The sequence below is a fragment of the Ciconia boyciana genome, chromosome 6 (assembly GCF_034638445.1).
Source record: "Ciconia boyciana chromosome 6, ASM3463844v1, whole genome shotgun sequence".
Taxonomy (NCBI): domain Eukaryota; kingdom Metazoa; phylum Chordata; class Aves; order Ciconiiformes; family Ciconiidae; genus Ciconia; species Ciconia boyciana.
The window spans coordinates 10989890-11005867 of NC_132939.1; the positions used below are offsets into that span (position 1 = coordinate 10989890).

Sequence of the window (15978 nt, forward strand, 5' to 3'; positions counted from 1 at the left end):
ACTTCCTTGGCATGACACACAATCCAAACAGCACCCCACACACACACTTTTGATATTAGTCAAATATTCCAGCTACATGACACTTTTTCAAAAGGTGATAATACTTACTTTTTGCATCTATAAGCCTTTCTCGTGGTGCAGTATCAGAAGAAGAGAGCTGCTCCTTCACTTTGGCAATGTCTTTAGGATGAAGATAATCAAATAAACTTTGACCAATCAAATCATTCTGTAGGGATTGAATATTCAGTCAAAAATTAAGATAATTGTTCGGTACATTTTCCCAATTTTAGCATCCATTATAAACAATTCTTTTACATATAGGTCTAACCAAGGAACATCAAACATCTGAGATCCAGGATTTAATGGAAGGTACGTTTTCTCTGTATATTTTGAAGTTAGGACTACATTACATGATAATTTCTTCCATTATTTTCAGTAAGAGTTTTGCAGAAATAGCATGCTCAATCCACCACCAAATATTCTGGTTTATCTTCAGTCTCACTTCACATGCTAGACATTTGAAGGAAAAAATCATAATGGCAAATGTTCTCTTTCAATATTTACATGATGAGGAGGTATTTAGTATATACCTAACTAAAGGCTGGCTGAGGAAAACTTTTGAAACTCATACAGTTTTTAAGTTTGGTAAGGAGGACAGATGACAGAAAGAATGAAGAATACAAGTTAAGCCTCATGTTAAGCATGTATTAAAACCCTGCCTTTGGTATAATTGCTTCCCAGTTTCCATTAGTAAGTATGCTAGCAAAACCAGAACAGACAGAAAGAAAACAAAGTCAAAACACTCACGTGACGCTACCGGAAGAACCTTAGACTGATTTTTCAATATTTGCTTACACTCCCAACTAGATAACGCTTTTACAAGCCTGAGGGTAAATCCCTGATCAGAATGCATCAATCAGTGAAGTAAAGTTAGCTCCTTTTGACCTCCTTAGTTTGAACGGAAACTAGAAACAATCTTTTCTAATGACATGGCAGAGAAAAGCTCTTTCTTTGCAATAAATCTCAGCTTTCAAGACAGACTAATCACATAAATACCCCTCCATATAAACATATAATCATAAAAAAAGCTTTCAAATCTTTTAAGGCCTAACATTACTTAAAATTGAAAAGAATACCTGACTGTAGTTGAGGATCTTGAAGACAGATTCTGAAACAAACAGTATCTTCCCTCTGTCACAGCCCACAACAAAAAGAAATCCATCTGCTGCCTAATTAGGGGGGTGAAGGGGGGGAAGTAAATTACTAAGTTATATGTAGAAACATAGAATTGTTTAGGTTGGAAAAGACCTTTAAGATCATCAAGTCCAAATCCTCATCCTCATTGCATCATTATAACATTTAAAAACACTTTGTGTACAGTAGAATTTCTACACTAGGAGAGCTGTCTTAACATTTAGAGATAACTGAGTCAACAGGCAAGATATGAAATTACAATAAAGGGGGTTTTTGCATCTGCAAACATTTTTGGCATCATTCTGGGCATCATGCCCAGAATTTAAAATCACTTGTATGGGAAGAGAGAATCCATATCTTGTCCAATAATATTATGATTATGTTTAATAATGCCTTCAAATTAAAATATTCTTTTAACTGTATTTATTCCATAGTTCCTCTTTTAGACACCAAACATAACCTGGATATTCATTTATGTGCCTATAGGCAAGTAATTCCCATTTCAATGCATTCTTTTTCAGTCACATACAAGCATGCAGGATTAGGCCCTAATTTTATAGCTTTAGAGTCACAATGCTGCAGAAATTAAATTCTGCATATGCTGCATCTGGACACTGCAGTGCTTCACAACTTACACAAGCTACTGGAAGAGCTTAACTATTGACAAGTGATACATACTCTCCACACTATAAAAGAAGTATACAGCAAGCAGCCAAACATACTAAGTCATGTTACCTCAGTGATTGCAAAAAAAAGGTGTTTGTTATATCATTATATACTGAAAATCATGTCAAGGTGGCCCATGGCAGAAAGTCTGCAAGAAAACAGTTTACGTAATTTTGGTTCATTCCATGAAATAACTGAAGATTCTGATGGTTACCATCAAAATATCAGAGTTTCCTCAGATCTCCCTCTTAAATCTTTCTGCTTAATTTAAGAGACACGAGTCATTGTTAAAACCCATTCACTTTATGCAGTAGTCTTGCAGATTACTACATTATCTTCCATAATCAGAACGTACTTAAGCTGAGATACAAGGCAGAAAAATACTGGTGTTTTGCTTTGGGAGAGTTACAGTCACAGCCATTAACCTCTCTTAATGAAAAGCTGAAACCTACCCTGAGAATAAGATGTTTTAATTCATCATCTGATAGAAAAGCAGGCTTATAGTTTGCTTCTGTATATGGGTTTGTAGCACCTACAGAAAACAAACAAACAATCCACATATCACAAACTTAACAATACACACTTAAAATGAGCAATTTTCCTTTGGCTCCTTCTTATACTGTTATTCATTGCAGGTGCTCTTTAAAGTGAAAGTTGCCTTTTTGTTTTGTTTTACAATCAACATGAGCTCTGTTGGTATTAATTCAAAAAAAGGATGAAGCTTTTTTGCTAAAACACAAATACTGCATTACATAGTAATGCAAATTATATGCCTTCTGTAAAAAAAACAAAAAACATCGAGGAACACTTTTATAACCCAAATGCTGTGCTTGATTTATGGTCTGTTCACAGAATTAGAAATGAAAACCAAGAGATTAAACCATAAAAACCTTCAAACTATTTCTTCTCTTTCTAACTTAGTAAAACATGACAAGGTCATGTAAACAGATTGTCAGTTAGGAACTTACAAATCAGTTCTCTCATTCCATGCCAAAGACAAAAAACAACATTACAATGACATCTCACAATGCCAAACCCCCAAAATTAGCGACAAATGAGGCAGCTATTTATTGAAGAGTAATTCTTCTCATTCTATTCCCTTCATGAAGACAAAAAAGAGTCCAATTAGTAACCACTGAAGTGCTATGAAGTACTAACCTCATCAAATGACAGTGGCAGAAAAAGTTAAACCTTTCAAAAATACTAGGATAAATATGATTGGAAGACACCAGGTCTCTTAGAAACTGGAACAGTGACTCTCTCTTTAAATTAGCTCCATCACTATCTTTTCTCAGGGGCATATTTCTTGAAGGCTTAAGCTTTCACCATCATCACTGATTGTACCCAAGCACTCTTATATGAAGCTTTAGGACATACAGGAATTTGCAACAACCCCAACTCTTCCAAACCCACGTTTCCTTTCAGGTGCTTGTAACAGAAACTGGTTAAAAAGACTAAAAATGAATTTTCAAAGTACTCTCCATTCTTTCACACAGAGCTAAAGGTATGAACACAAAACCTCAGAAGCCCTGTAGGAATATTACTTACACCTAAAGTCTAACCTCTCTATCCAACAAGTTTTGCACGTTGCCTGCTCAAGAGCACAGCTCAGCGTTACACAAGATTCAACTGCGCACTGCCACTTAAGCCCTTTGGTCCCTCCCCCCACCTGCCTCGCTTTTGTCAAATCTAGTGATGGTAATCAATCAGGTCAGAGGATGGAAAATTATTCTTTTCTCACCCACAAATTTCCCAGTCAGATCAGGATATTGGACCACGAGCCAGTAAGCTATAAATGAACGCGCAGCATCAAATGCTAGAAAAAGGGGAGAAGTGGGGAGAAGTCCTCCCAAAATGTATTAACTTACTCCTTTTTGGCAAGAGGGCAAGAAAGGGAGAGAAAAAGCATGGCTTTGGGGAAACCCCATTTTGCCACCCTCCTCCAGTCCTGTCCTGTGTCATCCCCCCCCAATCAACTTACCACGTAATGTTTTCATATGCTGGACAGCCATTCTCAATACAGTGAGTTTATCTAGCTTTCGAGACATAGCGTTGCATGTTGGTACCAAAGATGCCAGTTCATCTATAAAACTGTTCATTTTATCTCTACGCCTTTTTTCAATTTGACTGTGAGCCTCCCTAAACAAGTAAGGTGGTGAGGAAAAACAGAAAAAGCATGAGAAAATAAATCATATACTGGATTTGGGGATTTTTTTTTTTTAATAAAAAACCCACAAAAATAACCCCCTCCTGATAATTAAGTTACCCTCTTATCCTTGTGAAAAGGACATCCACATACAGAATTCTTCAGACATTTTATGTTCATTATTTGGGCGAGTAACAGTTATAAGCAATAGACAAGGCTGCAGCACATGGCTCTAATTTACCAGAACACACACATAATGTTGGCCATACAGTACACCAAATCCTCAGTTCTGAAACAATCCACCAAACAGTACAAAATTATCTAGGGATTTCTACTGCTGTACAACACTTTGTTCTTAGCATGTACACTTAAAACATAACTGGAATCATAAAGGTCACAGATAAGCAAATTCCAGTGTATATAAATATTGAATAAAGCATTCAATTAAGAATTTGTAATCAGTATACTATATGAATGTACTAAGTATTTAAAACTACCTTTTGCTGTGGCAATATAAGCCTTCCACTCATCCTACAGCTTTCCATTTGAAGTATTTGAGATCTCTCTGAACTAAACTCTTCCTAACCAGGAAAAATTATGATAAACACCAAGTTATTTTATCTTGGTTTTATATTGTCCCCATATTAAAGAGTCACTGTTAAAGCTTTTACAGCCCACTATGGGATTTGAAAGAAACAAGATTAAGAATGTAACATTATCAGAAACATTTACAGACCGGAATTTCAACATTAACAGAAGTGACTAAAGCCAAATTACCTACCAAGTTCACATTTTCACAAAACTATATGCAGTTTATACATGAAAAATGTGAACAGTGCAAAGATATGGAAAAATAAGAGGTCAAAGCTAGAAGAAAAAGATTTTTAGGATAAGAAACGCATGTAAATATTTTATTTATGGCAAGAGGCAAGAGATCAATTGTTTTCAATATATTTGTTTAGAGTATTACCTTGCATTTTTTATTCTGCCTTGTTGGTCTGTATACTCCAATCTGTTGAGAAATGGTATCACAAAGTTACAGTGTTGAAAACACTGGAAACAATTCTTTTAATGCATCTTACCTACTGATCCTCATTAAAATATATTTTTTTAAAAAATTTGAATATTTATTTAACCTTTCTTCAGAAAATATCATTATTTATAATAACGTGGCTCAAAGTGTTGGGGTTTTTTGTTTGTCTGCTTTAATTTGTTCAACAATCTTAAGCCTTTGACCCAGCAAAGAAACAATTTGGGACACCTGACCACAGTGACACTGAAAACAGATATCTACACACAGGATCCTATGTCAGTACTGTGGAACTAACATTTCAGTGACTGTATCAATAGTACCTTCCATGTTGGTCATCTTTATCTGTATCCATACCTTCCCTGCAGAAACAGAATAAAGCAATATATCACAAGTTAAGCAGAATTAGCAAAACCGTTATCAAACTATCATAAAATTAGAATAAAGTATTCCTACCATCTTTAAATCTTAAATACAAAAATAAGAATATAAGAGTGAAAACCTGGAAGGACTAAAGAAGTTGTGTAGTTTTTGTAATATTAAAACATTTTCTTAAATTAGTTGTGTCTCCTTTGGAGGTAGCAAAATGGCACAGTTTGATGTGTTTGACAGTAAAACATGCTGCAGTTCAAAGACATCATCTGTTATAAAAATGTTTTTCAGTTAACTAGAGGGAAAAAAAAAAGGACATATCAAAGCAGATATTTTTTCATGCCTTCATCAGAAGTAGGGCTACTAACTTGTATTTACTATAGTTAAAAGTTCAACCAGAGGCAGTTATCAAAGTACCTAGCATAAAATTCACAAATTGTCCTGAATTACTTTGTGCAGATGCCTGTGTGTTCTACACTTTAGTTTGCCTTATGGTAGTTGATTTTGGGGTAGGAGATGGTAATAATCTAGACCAACAAACCACTGGAAATAGCCAAGTCCATGGACAGAATGAGACACTGTATGAAACTAACCAGGCACATCTTAAATTAGTACAACTTTCAGTGTAGATACACGGCTTACTTTTGTCTCAAGATGAAAAAAAAAAGTAAGAAAGGAGGCATTAAGAATAAAAAGGATCCCCCTTATTACATTTTAATATTGTAACCATGTGTACAGAAATAATAAGAAGAAAGCGTAAAGTTTTCATGGCTGTATCTGGTGAATGCCTAAAGTTACAGCACTCAGACAAAAGAATTAGGAAAAGAATACTTTGATATAGATAAATCTGTGCTTAAATGTACACTCTTAAGCCTGGCTTATTCTGGTTTAATTTTTACCTGCAAATTTTAGGTAAAGGGGAGGGAAAGGCAAGGAAAAACACCAAGCATCTTTTTCAAGTGAAACTGATTATTGAAATATTTATACTTACTCAAAAGGAAAGCCATCAAGTCTGAAAAGAAAGAAAAATAAAGTACACCATATATAGGAAATAAGAATAACGTCTTACATTTTCTGTTGGAATTCTCAAGCTAATTTATATTCTATTTGAAATGAAAAGCACAATGAAAACAAGACAATAGCAGTGAACGTATTCTAAGGAGACAAGCTTGTTCAAATTAATACACTTTCTGAAAGAGTAGTTCTACTTTTTAAGAAAAGATAGCATAGTTCATTACACTTAATGTGAAAAACTAGTAAAACAACTAACCTAAATTACGTTATACAAATCATTGAGACATTGTTTCCTCTTCAGAAATGAAAGATCTGTGCTTTATGTGTGTTGCCCTTGTGGTTAGATAAATGGGATTTCAGAGGACTAAGGCCAGAAAATTAAAAAAAAAAACAAAAAACAACACAACCCTCAAGTTTCTCAGTTTTTGATTCTGCCCAGCAGGACAGATGAACATTTTCTTTTAGTCAGTACTAAAGTCCTGATTCTGAACTTTATCCAGACTTTATCATATCATAAGGAAATTAAACAGAATTTCTACATGCAAACTAACTGTTGGCATCACTTCAAGATGGTAAAGTGATCTGAAACACCACTGAGTTTTAACATGTTAAGAGGCTACACTTTATAAGAACCTTATGAAAAATCTTCTCTTATTAGCCATTAACATACTAGTTATTCCTGTTCAACATTGGACATTAGTCGTCTTAAAAATAAACGTGGTAGTCTTTCATATGCTATTCATTGCACTTTTAAATCAATTGTCTTTGTGATTAGTTTTTAAAAGAAGTTTGAATAATGCTAAAGGTTTTCTTCATCTCTCAATTTGCACATTTGAGTCACTGTCTTAGTAAGTGGCTCAAAGCAATTCTGATGCTCACAAAGAAATAGCATGCAGGTCTAGAACAGAACTTTAGGACAGAAATGAGGTATCAGTTTTCCACTTGCGATGCCCGCTATAGCTACAGGATGCTTGTTGTGACAAAGTTCATTTTAGCCTTAGAAAAACCCAGAAACCAAAATCTAAGAGGTACAAGGTAAGTTACAAATACTTCAGGATAGTTTGTTTTCTTATCATATATTATTTCAACTGAAAACACTACTCCCAAGAAAATAAATTGTTTATAGACCTGTGCATGAAGTCTTGGATTCCAGCATTTGACTAAAAGAGACCATAGTGGAGAACAGGCAACCTTTGCTGAAGTGATAGCAATAGGTTGGACAGGAATTTTCCTGGAGGACTGGCAGGAGAAAGAATTGAAAAGAACCTGGTGTGGAGAGCTGAAAGTGCAGCTGATCAATATGCTTGCTTGTACTTGAGAGGTGAATGAAGAACTGCACTAAAACAGTCAGGTTCTTCCTTCCTTATTCCCTGACTTCACTGGTAAATGAAACATAAAACCTGACACTCAGACAATTTATGTAAAAAAATAAATTGTTAACAGGCAGCAAAAGCTGAGCAGTAGCATTTCTGAACAACATTTACTGATACATACATATAGGAGGGATCAAGGAAGTCTACCTTAAGTTCTATTTTAAAAAAGGAATATTTACTAGCCACCATTTCCCTTGCAACACAACATGAACCGTGGTATGATGACAGCTGTTATAACCTTATTTTACTTAGGATTCAAGGAAACAGTGTTTTCACATATTTAATAAAATGCACACACAACCTAAAGGGCAGAATTATAACTTACAAGAGCAAGCTGTCTTTTGGAAAAGAGGACTTGAGCAATGCTTCCTACCCAGAAGAATAAAGATGGAGAAATCCTTTCTAGAGAAGAGGAAGTTGGTAAGATTGAGGCTGTTCACTGAATTTTGTAGTAGTCAATTCAACTAGAGGGAGTCATGTACTTTCCAGGAAGACAAAATGCATATTAGAGAAGGTATATGCGCCATATGTTTGTGGTCTTTAAGCAGTACTTAACGTTTTGCACGTAAGTTCTCCTAAAAAGAAGTCCTATGCACAGGGAACCTAATTCTTAATTTTCATGCTTGGCATGGATTAAAAATTCTACCCCTCCCTGTAAAAAGAACTGCCAACAATCCAAAGGCCCACAATGATACAATTTGTGCTAAGTTATGTAAAAATGGACTACGTAGCTGTATTAATAATGGATGGGATCCATTCACAAGTTAGCCTGCAGCTAGACTTTGTAAAGTTACAATATAAATGATGTTTGCACAGTGACTTGGAGTAAGTAGGTTGGTCTTGGTGTACCTAGTGCAGAAGACATTACATGTTCAGAAATCTGACAAACTTTACCACGACCTTCACTATTCTAAAGCAGAGTTGGTGTGATTTCTTTGTATTTCAAACACCTGCCCCAGGAGAGAAACTATGGCTTGGACAGTGCTCCTGAGCACTGTTATTAGCAAGCTTCCCTTAAAGAGAAGCAGATTTCTTGAAACAAAACCACATTCTACTACTGATTGAGAAGAAACTAAGTTTTTATTTTGTCAGGAATAACAGCCTACAGTCGAGGACGAACACAAGATTAAGTGAGTTGATTTAATGAAAGGCAGATCTACTGCTGCAAACCAGAGACTACTCCGATTCATATTCAACTGGGAGAAAATAGCTTCATCAGATAAAGGTTGGCAGCACACTGATAGGAAGTGACTAAAAAGGCAAAAAATAGGTGAGGAAAAGGAACTATTCCCAGTTTTGCTTCTGCTTTTTAATGAATTTATTATTTTCCCTCTCACTACTCAAACATTCTATTTCCTATGTAAACGGTCAATATAATCAACTTTCACACTGTACGTTTCATCAGTATTAATTTTTTCCCCCCTCATCAGCCAAAGGTTTCTTTTCTCAGCCTTACCCCATTTGATAGCCCTCAATTCTAGCTGCACCAAGATGAAGGCTTTATTTTTATTATTTAATAATGAACTTTCCTCTTAGTGCATAGTAGCTTTTTTCTTTATTAAAACCTTTACAACAGGTTGTCGAGAAAAGGTTATTTAAAAATTGCTATAAATATTTCTAACGTCTCTCCCATTGTATTGTTGTGTTACAACCTCTTTTTAGCAGCGTTAAATCAAGAGAAATCCAACTTACTGATAATCAGTAGAGCTTCCCTTTCTTTTCCTATTACAATCCATTCCTGAAGTGCTAAGGGAACTGGAGATCAAGTCAGCAGGGTCTGGTGACATAAAGTCACTAATTGTAGAAGATATGTCCATCCTTTGGTCTGCCATTGGATTGTCTAACATTGGAAAAAAAAAAAAACCACCACCAAAACCACACACACCAAAAAACCACTGCATTAATAGAAACAGAAATTTACATATTTTTAACCAAAATAACAAATCTCAAACTTAGTATTCTTAAAAATGGCAAAAATCACAATTCTATTATTTCCTTTTGTCATAAAACAGGTAATAGGCAATTCCTCCTTTTCCAGCTACTGGTGTATTGAATATTGCATACAAACCATGACCATTCTCAAAACACATTACTTAACACAAAGTTTTTTAAAGAATTGTCAGTGATCTTTAACTAAACCAGGTTTACTCTTATGTCAACTGGCCAGCCAACTGCTTCCACCTAACATAAATAAAGGGTAAGTTCTGTCTTTCACTGACTGGGAACACTAGTTTTAGTGTGTGTCTCCATTTGAAGATCATATTACCAAAGTTTATAAGCTTTGAGAGTTCTAATTCCACCGAATTTCATGGAACAGAATTCAGAAGATTTTCACAGAAAATCAGGTTAAACTCCTCAACCACAGCAAACCTCAAATAAAAAACTAATAACCCAATGATTGTCCAAGAAGACTAAAGGTACAAACAAATCTAATTAGCTTTTTCATCCAAAACATACACATTTTAACCCTCTAGACTGCAAATAATTATATTGTTGGAAGAAACCCTGTGAAAAGCTTATATATTACTAAATGGCATCAACTGTGAAACAGAACAGTTTTTACCTGAAAGCCTGTCTTGGAAGCCTAGATCAACCTGGGGAAAGATGATGATACTCAGCCTGAAGCAGTGAATCACCTTAAAACTCTTTCATGCCTCATATTCTGTTTGTTAGTCAAGTACTTCCAAAAACCTGAATGGGAAGAAAACCAGCAAGCTTAAAAAACACTTTCAGAACAAGTTTGTTTAGAATAATTGTTTTAGACACAGTTTACAACAGCAAATAGATGTTTCCTACTCAAGGACTGAATTTTAATTTCCTCATAAAGTATAGAAGCTTTATCCATCATCAAAGGGGTTACATGTCGGGATGTGCATCTCCAATGGCCCAAGCTTTGGAACAGAAGGAATCTCTTCAGCATCGCTTCCTTCTGGGCCCTGCTTATCATTCTTTGGTCTTTGCATAAAACCCCTCCGCTCACAAACAATGATGAGATCCAAACACATTTGTTGTCAGATGCTACCAGAATGAGTCAAACTGCTGCTACAGTGCAAAAGACAGACTTATCCCTTCACTCCTGGCTGCCTCACTTTTAAGGTGGACATAGCAGTGAAACAGTTTGGGCTTGGCTTACTATTTTCTCTTGTAAAAGCAGTTGACATTTTCAAAGGAAAGGGGTTTAAACATTGTTCTATTCTGCAGGCTTCAACCTTTAAATAAAATCCACACCCCATACTAACTCAAGTCCCCAGCTGTGTCTCCCAACTACACTGTACACTTAGTGGCTGGTCTGCAGGTGGATAGCCCTCCCTTCCAGATGTCTGTCACAAAACAAGTTTTTCAGCAAAACTTGCTATGCAAGTCTTAAAAACGGTTTTAAGCCTGCCTCTTCCAAAAAACTTTGAAAGTCTTCTGGATACACTGTTTTCTGGTAAACGCATCTGTGAATATTGTGACTGCCTTTCCAACCTGCGATGACAGCAGAACTTCTGAATTACACAGATCAGCAAGCCCCTATGATACTCTCAGAAGTTTTCAAGTCAAACAACCAGTATTCTGTCAACGTGACCACATTATAACCAATTCTACTGAATCACAAAGATAGACATGTTAAGAGTTATAAGCCAACAGAAATCTCACAAAATCCAAAGTCAATGGTATAATTTTCTTCAGCTCTGCCTGAATACCAAATTCAGAACTTATTTCAGAAGTTTAAATTATCTAAATCACTGGTCCTGTTACTGTTATTACAGTCAGGATCACAGCTCTTAAATCTAAGGTCAGGCAAGTCATTGCCTTAATACCACCAACTTCTGAACAGTGGATCATTGTTGTTCTAGAAGCAGAGCTTCCAAACTGCTCCTGAGGGCTCATCATTCTCCTGACCCAACTTCTCTGTGGTCCTTTCTCAAAAATGAAAAAGGAGTCAGGTATTTGTGAATGTGTGGACATACTGGTACAAGCAAGTTAAAAGGTCAGCTGACACCAGAAGGTCACTAACAAAAGCTAAATCAGTACAAATTTAAGTCAAATTATAAATTGCCATTGAATCCATAACCACAGTTTATTTAACAAGGCTTTAATTCACACTAATACCGCTACTTGTAGATCAGGCCTTACTTTCTTCCTATATCAGCCTTTTCCTAGTTGTCTCCTTTGTCTCTCTTACTCAAAGTAGTCCAACAACTATAAACTCAATTATGTTACTGTGGTTTATGAGACTACTGCAGCTTAATTTACAAGCCACCAGGTAAACCACAGTCACTGACCGTTTCTCTGTGCTTGGTTCAGATGCAAAAACATTATCTTCAACCTCAGTTGATGTGCGGAAGTTAGTTATAGCTAAACTTAGTGTGGCCCATGGCTAAGCCCTATGAATCCAGTGACAGAAGTACTGTCACACCAAACTACCCATGATGCCACTTTTTTTACACTGTCCAATTACCATGTATCCATGATTCAGTCTTAGAACCTAATATAAAACCCAAGCACTGTATAATGCACATACTAGAAACAAGTAGTTTCTAAAATTTCTGGCCCAACCACCCACAATTAACTTTCAAAAGTTCCTGAACACCTCTATATCTGAGCATACTTGTTGAACTCACATTTCAGTGCTTAATATAATTTCATGGACCACTTATGATGACTTCAGACAGAAGGTTGGGATGAGCTGGAATTAAAAAAAAAAGGGAAAAAAAGGGTTTGTAAGTTTAACACAGTCCTTTTCCTTTAAGAATGCCTGCAACAGTCAGCATTTTAACTTAATAATCAGAACACTGCAAAAGTCACTGGTGTGCTTTAATGAAAGAAAAAAAAAAATCGCTCTGTTGTTCATCTCAAAACAAAAACTTCAAAGCAGTTTTATAGAAAATTCTTGGAATCAAGTATCCATTCAACTGTGCTGCTATTTTAAATTATAACCAAGTGTCCAGATTTGATGGTTTCAAAGCAGCTATTTTAAGTGTCTTGACCATTTAAGCAGAACAAAATTACGTAAAAACCAGAATTCTCACTTTCTTTTCAAGTCAGCCCTTTCTCTACCATGTCCCAAATGCTCATCCCAGTTCTAACAACCACAGCCCTACATTTTAGCATTATAGGAGTTAAGAATCACACGTCTCTCAAAATGAGGTTTAAAGTTATGAAAATGTCAACCCAATGATCAGAGCAAAAATCAGCATGTCCCATAAATAGTGAACAATTCAGAGAAATGTTTTGTTGCAAGGCTTTCTTAAAATTCTGAAAAATTGAATATTTTACTATCTTTTCAGCCTCCAGCTGCTAGTTGTTCAACGGCTCAGAAAAATCCTCTATGAGAAGGAACACAGTTACCCATATATATAAGCAAAGTTCAAATCTTCCATTTATGATGCCCAGCCTGTTGCCAAAGTACTCCAAGGACCTACTTGAAAAAATGCCATGTAGTCCACTTCCTGATTAAATTCTCCTGTAGATGAGAATCAAATGATATTTTGTCATTGTATCGCATAACAGTGTCTCTCCCCAGCCTGTTTGGGACTACTTCCTTCAGGATTCCCCTCCCTTGCATTCAATCTTTCTCAACCCCCTGTAACAAGGCTAATGAGACAGTAAAAACAAATCTTGCTGTTCATCCCTTAAAAGTTAGATGACACGTGACTAGCTTAATCATGCAGTAAAGCTGATCACGAGTACATAAACACCCCTGAGCAAATCAAGGTCAGAGCTAAAGTAGGTCAACTACATCTGCCAAGCAGCCATCCGGGAGTCAAGACCGCTTTACACAAGCACCACCAGTTTTGGTTACCCCTAGGCAAGCAAGAGTCAACTACCTCCAACATATATACATATTTATTCTAAAAGAAATGCAATTCATAACTTTATGAATCAGAAGTGTCTCATATCTTAAAAGTACTATTTCGCAATGACAGAGGAAAACTGTGGTGTGGTTTCCTTAAGAAGTAATCAAAAAGTTATTCATTGTCCCTATGCGTAATGACTGGACCAAAAACAGCTACCGAAAGGAAATCATCTACTTCCCTTCATAGCAGTATTTCATCTCAGAAGTTAACTGTCACAGTACGAACTATTAAGAAACACGATAGGACTATTTATCTTCGTTATCTGTATTTCTTCACAAGGTGTTGTAGATGTATGTATACGCCAGATGCGCACACTTTCAGTAATGGTGGGAGATTTCTGCTCAGCAGCACAAGGACTGCAAGCATCCCTATGATGATTTCAAGATGCATGCTGGCACACATGGGCATGGCGGCTGCAAGTAACAAGCAGTTCCTACATCAGAATCTTTATTATGAAATATGCTGTATGAATCAAAGGAAGATCTCTGAAGTAAAGCAGTGGTATTTTCCTTTTCCTTCAGTACTCAAGGAGCAGCTGTCAGAATACTTCATATTTGCCCAATATATTGATACTGTTTTGTTTTAATGGCACATTTGTGTTCCTTGAACTCCCTGAACTACCCTAATATTATTTGCAAGAACACTCTGTACTCCCAGAAGATAAAAAGCCCTGTGGCTTCCTCTCACATGCAGATGCATCTCACCGCACCCTCTGGAGCAAAGAAGGGATTTTACTCTGGTTTGCTTGTTGAGGTCATCCTTTTACCACTCACTCATCAGCATGTTCACCAACCCCGGCAGCCTACAATCCACATCTGAGTTTTGGAACTCTTCCCGACCCAAGCTCTTAGCGACATCAGTAGTTCACGTTTCAACCCTGTCCTTAACCACACACACAGAGCAGCAGTGATCCAACAGCCTCCTGCACCTCTCATGTTAGCAGCTGCTGCTACCCAGCCCCTCATAACAGGGCACAAGTACCTCCTGCTCTGTGGAAGGCAGAGGCACAGCCTTCAGCTGCTCAAGCGACTGACCGTTCAAACAGCAGCTCCCCATCTTTCCTAAGGAAAAAGTAGCAGACTGGAGGGAAGCAACCCATGAATTTAAACCAGCCACAAAGCTACAAGATGAATCATTTTGATTTAGGGGGAAAAAAGTCTCCAATAAACAGAAGAAAAACTCTACAGGCACGAAGAACATCTTTCAGTTCTAGGAAGTTAATGTAAAGGCAGTTTCTCAATAGATCAATATACTGTCCACATGCACTCCCCTACCGAAAACAGGTCTGTTCATCACTAGTGTCTCTCAGAAAAGAGAGAATGAGTCATATCACGGCATCACCCCACAGGAGTTCTCCAGATTGTCATAGTGGTAATGGAGCCACAGGACAATATTCTGAATTCTGTCTTGTTCATAGAGCACTTAGACTTCCAGTTCAAGAGGGCCATCAGATCCCATCTCTCCTTGCTTAAAAGAGGAAGTACTTAAAACTTTTACTTCCAGCTATTTTAACAAAGGACTTCTCTGTTGCTCCACAATGAAGAACAAGTGGTAACTAAAATAACTTTCTCTTGCACTGGGGAGCTCAGAACCAGACCCAGGAACACAGAAGTGTCTCACCAGTGCTCAGTAAATGGGAATGATGACTTCCCTCAGCCTGCTGGCAACACCACTCCTAATGCAATCCAGGAGGCTGTTGGCTGCCTTTGCTGCAAGGGCACCATTGCTGGCTCATGGACCCCCAAGCTGTTTTCCAGATGGTTAGCCCCTTGTCTGTACTGGGGCATGGGGGTTTTCCTCTCCAGATGCCGCACTTGGCATTTCACTTTGTAGAACTTCATAAGGTTCTTGTCAGCCCTTTTCTCTGGCTTGTCAAGATCCCTCTGATTGGTAGCACAGCCATGTGGTGTATCAGTCACTCCTCCCTGTTTTGTATTATCTGTAAGGATGAAGCTTCAGACAGCATGGAAAGAAAGGAAAAGAGGCTGGTTCTCGAAAGAGAGCTAAACAGCTTTAACAACCCCCAAAAATCCTAGCTCACGTTCTTTTCTCAGTGAAGCAGATAAATGTTTGCTTCAAGGCTGGTGCAGTCCCATGGGAAGGCCTTGCAGATGGAGATATGGACCATCTTCACAGCAGAAAATGAAACCTGGAACAAAACCAAAGCCAATCCATGCCAATTCCAGGAATCAAACCTGTTTAGACTGAAAGGGGTCTGTCTGTGCTATGGATGAAGTATTTCCCTCCCTAGCAGAGGACTGGTACATACATCTTGCGATATAGCTAGAAGTCTACCATACAATTCTACAGAACAGCCATTGGGTCTGGAGATTGTATCAT

At 37.1% G+C, this 15978-nt stretch overlaps 1 protein-coding gene across 8 annotated transcripts in view; it reads right to left on the bottom strand.

The window, feature by feature from the left end:
* Positions 1-15978, bottom strand: part of BMAL1 (basic helix-loop-helix ARNT like 1) — a 53734-nt gene that overhangs the window by 16825 nt on the left and 20931 nt on the right. For 2 of the 8 annotated variants that reach the window (XM_072864005.1, XM_072864003.1), the window contains 11 exons: positions 13204-13244; positions 12403-12467; positions 10359-10486; positions 9488-9635; positions 6400-6420; positions 5360-5398; positions 4977-5018; positions 3842-3999; positions 2313-2392; positions 1137-1229; positions 109-226 (listed from right to left, as the gene is read on the bottom strand). In XM_072864005.1, the coding sequence (XP_072720106.1) occupies positions 109-226; positions 1137-1229; positions 2313-2392; positions 3842-3999; positions 4977-5018; positions 5360-5398; positions 6400-6420; positions 9488-9627 (691 nt within the window). In that variant the 5' untranslated portion in view covers positions 9628-9635; positions 10359-10486; positions 12403-12467; positions 13204-13244. Of the gene's footprint in view, positions 1-108; positions 227-1136; positions 1230-2312; positions 2393-3841; positions 4000-4976; positions 5019-5359; positions 5399-6399; positions 6421-8120; positions 8435-9487; positions 9636-10358; positions 10487-12402; positions 12468-13129; positions 13150-13203; positions 13245-15978 lie in introns of those variants that run through there. The other 6 variants (XM_072864002.1, XM_072864006.1, XM_072864008.1 and 3 more) reach the window with 5 other exon arrangements.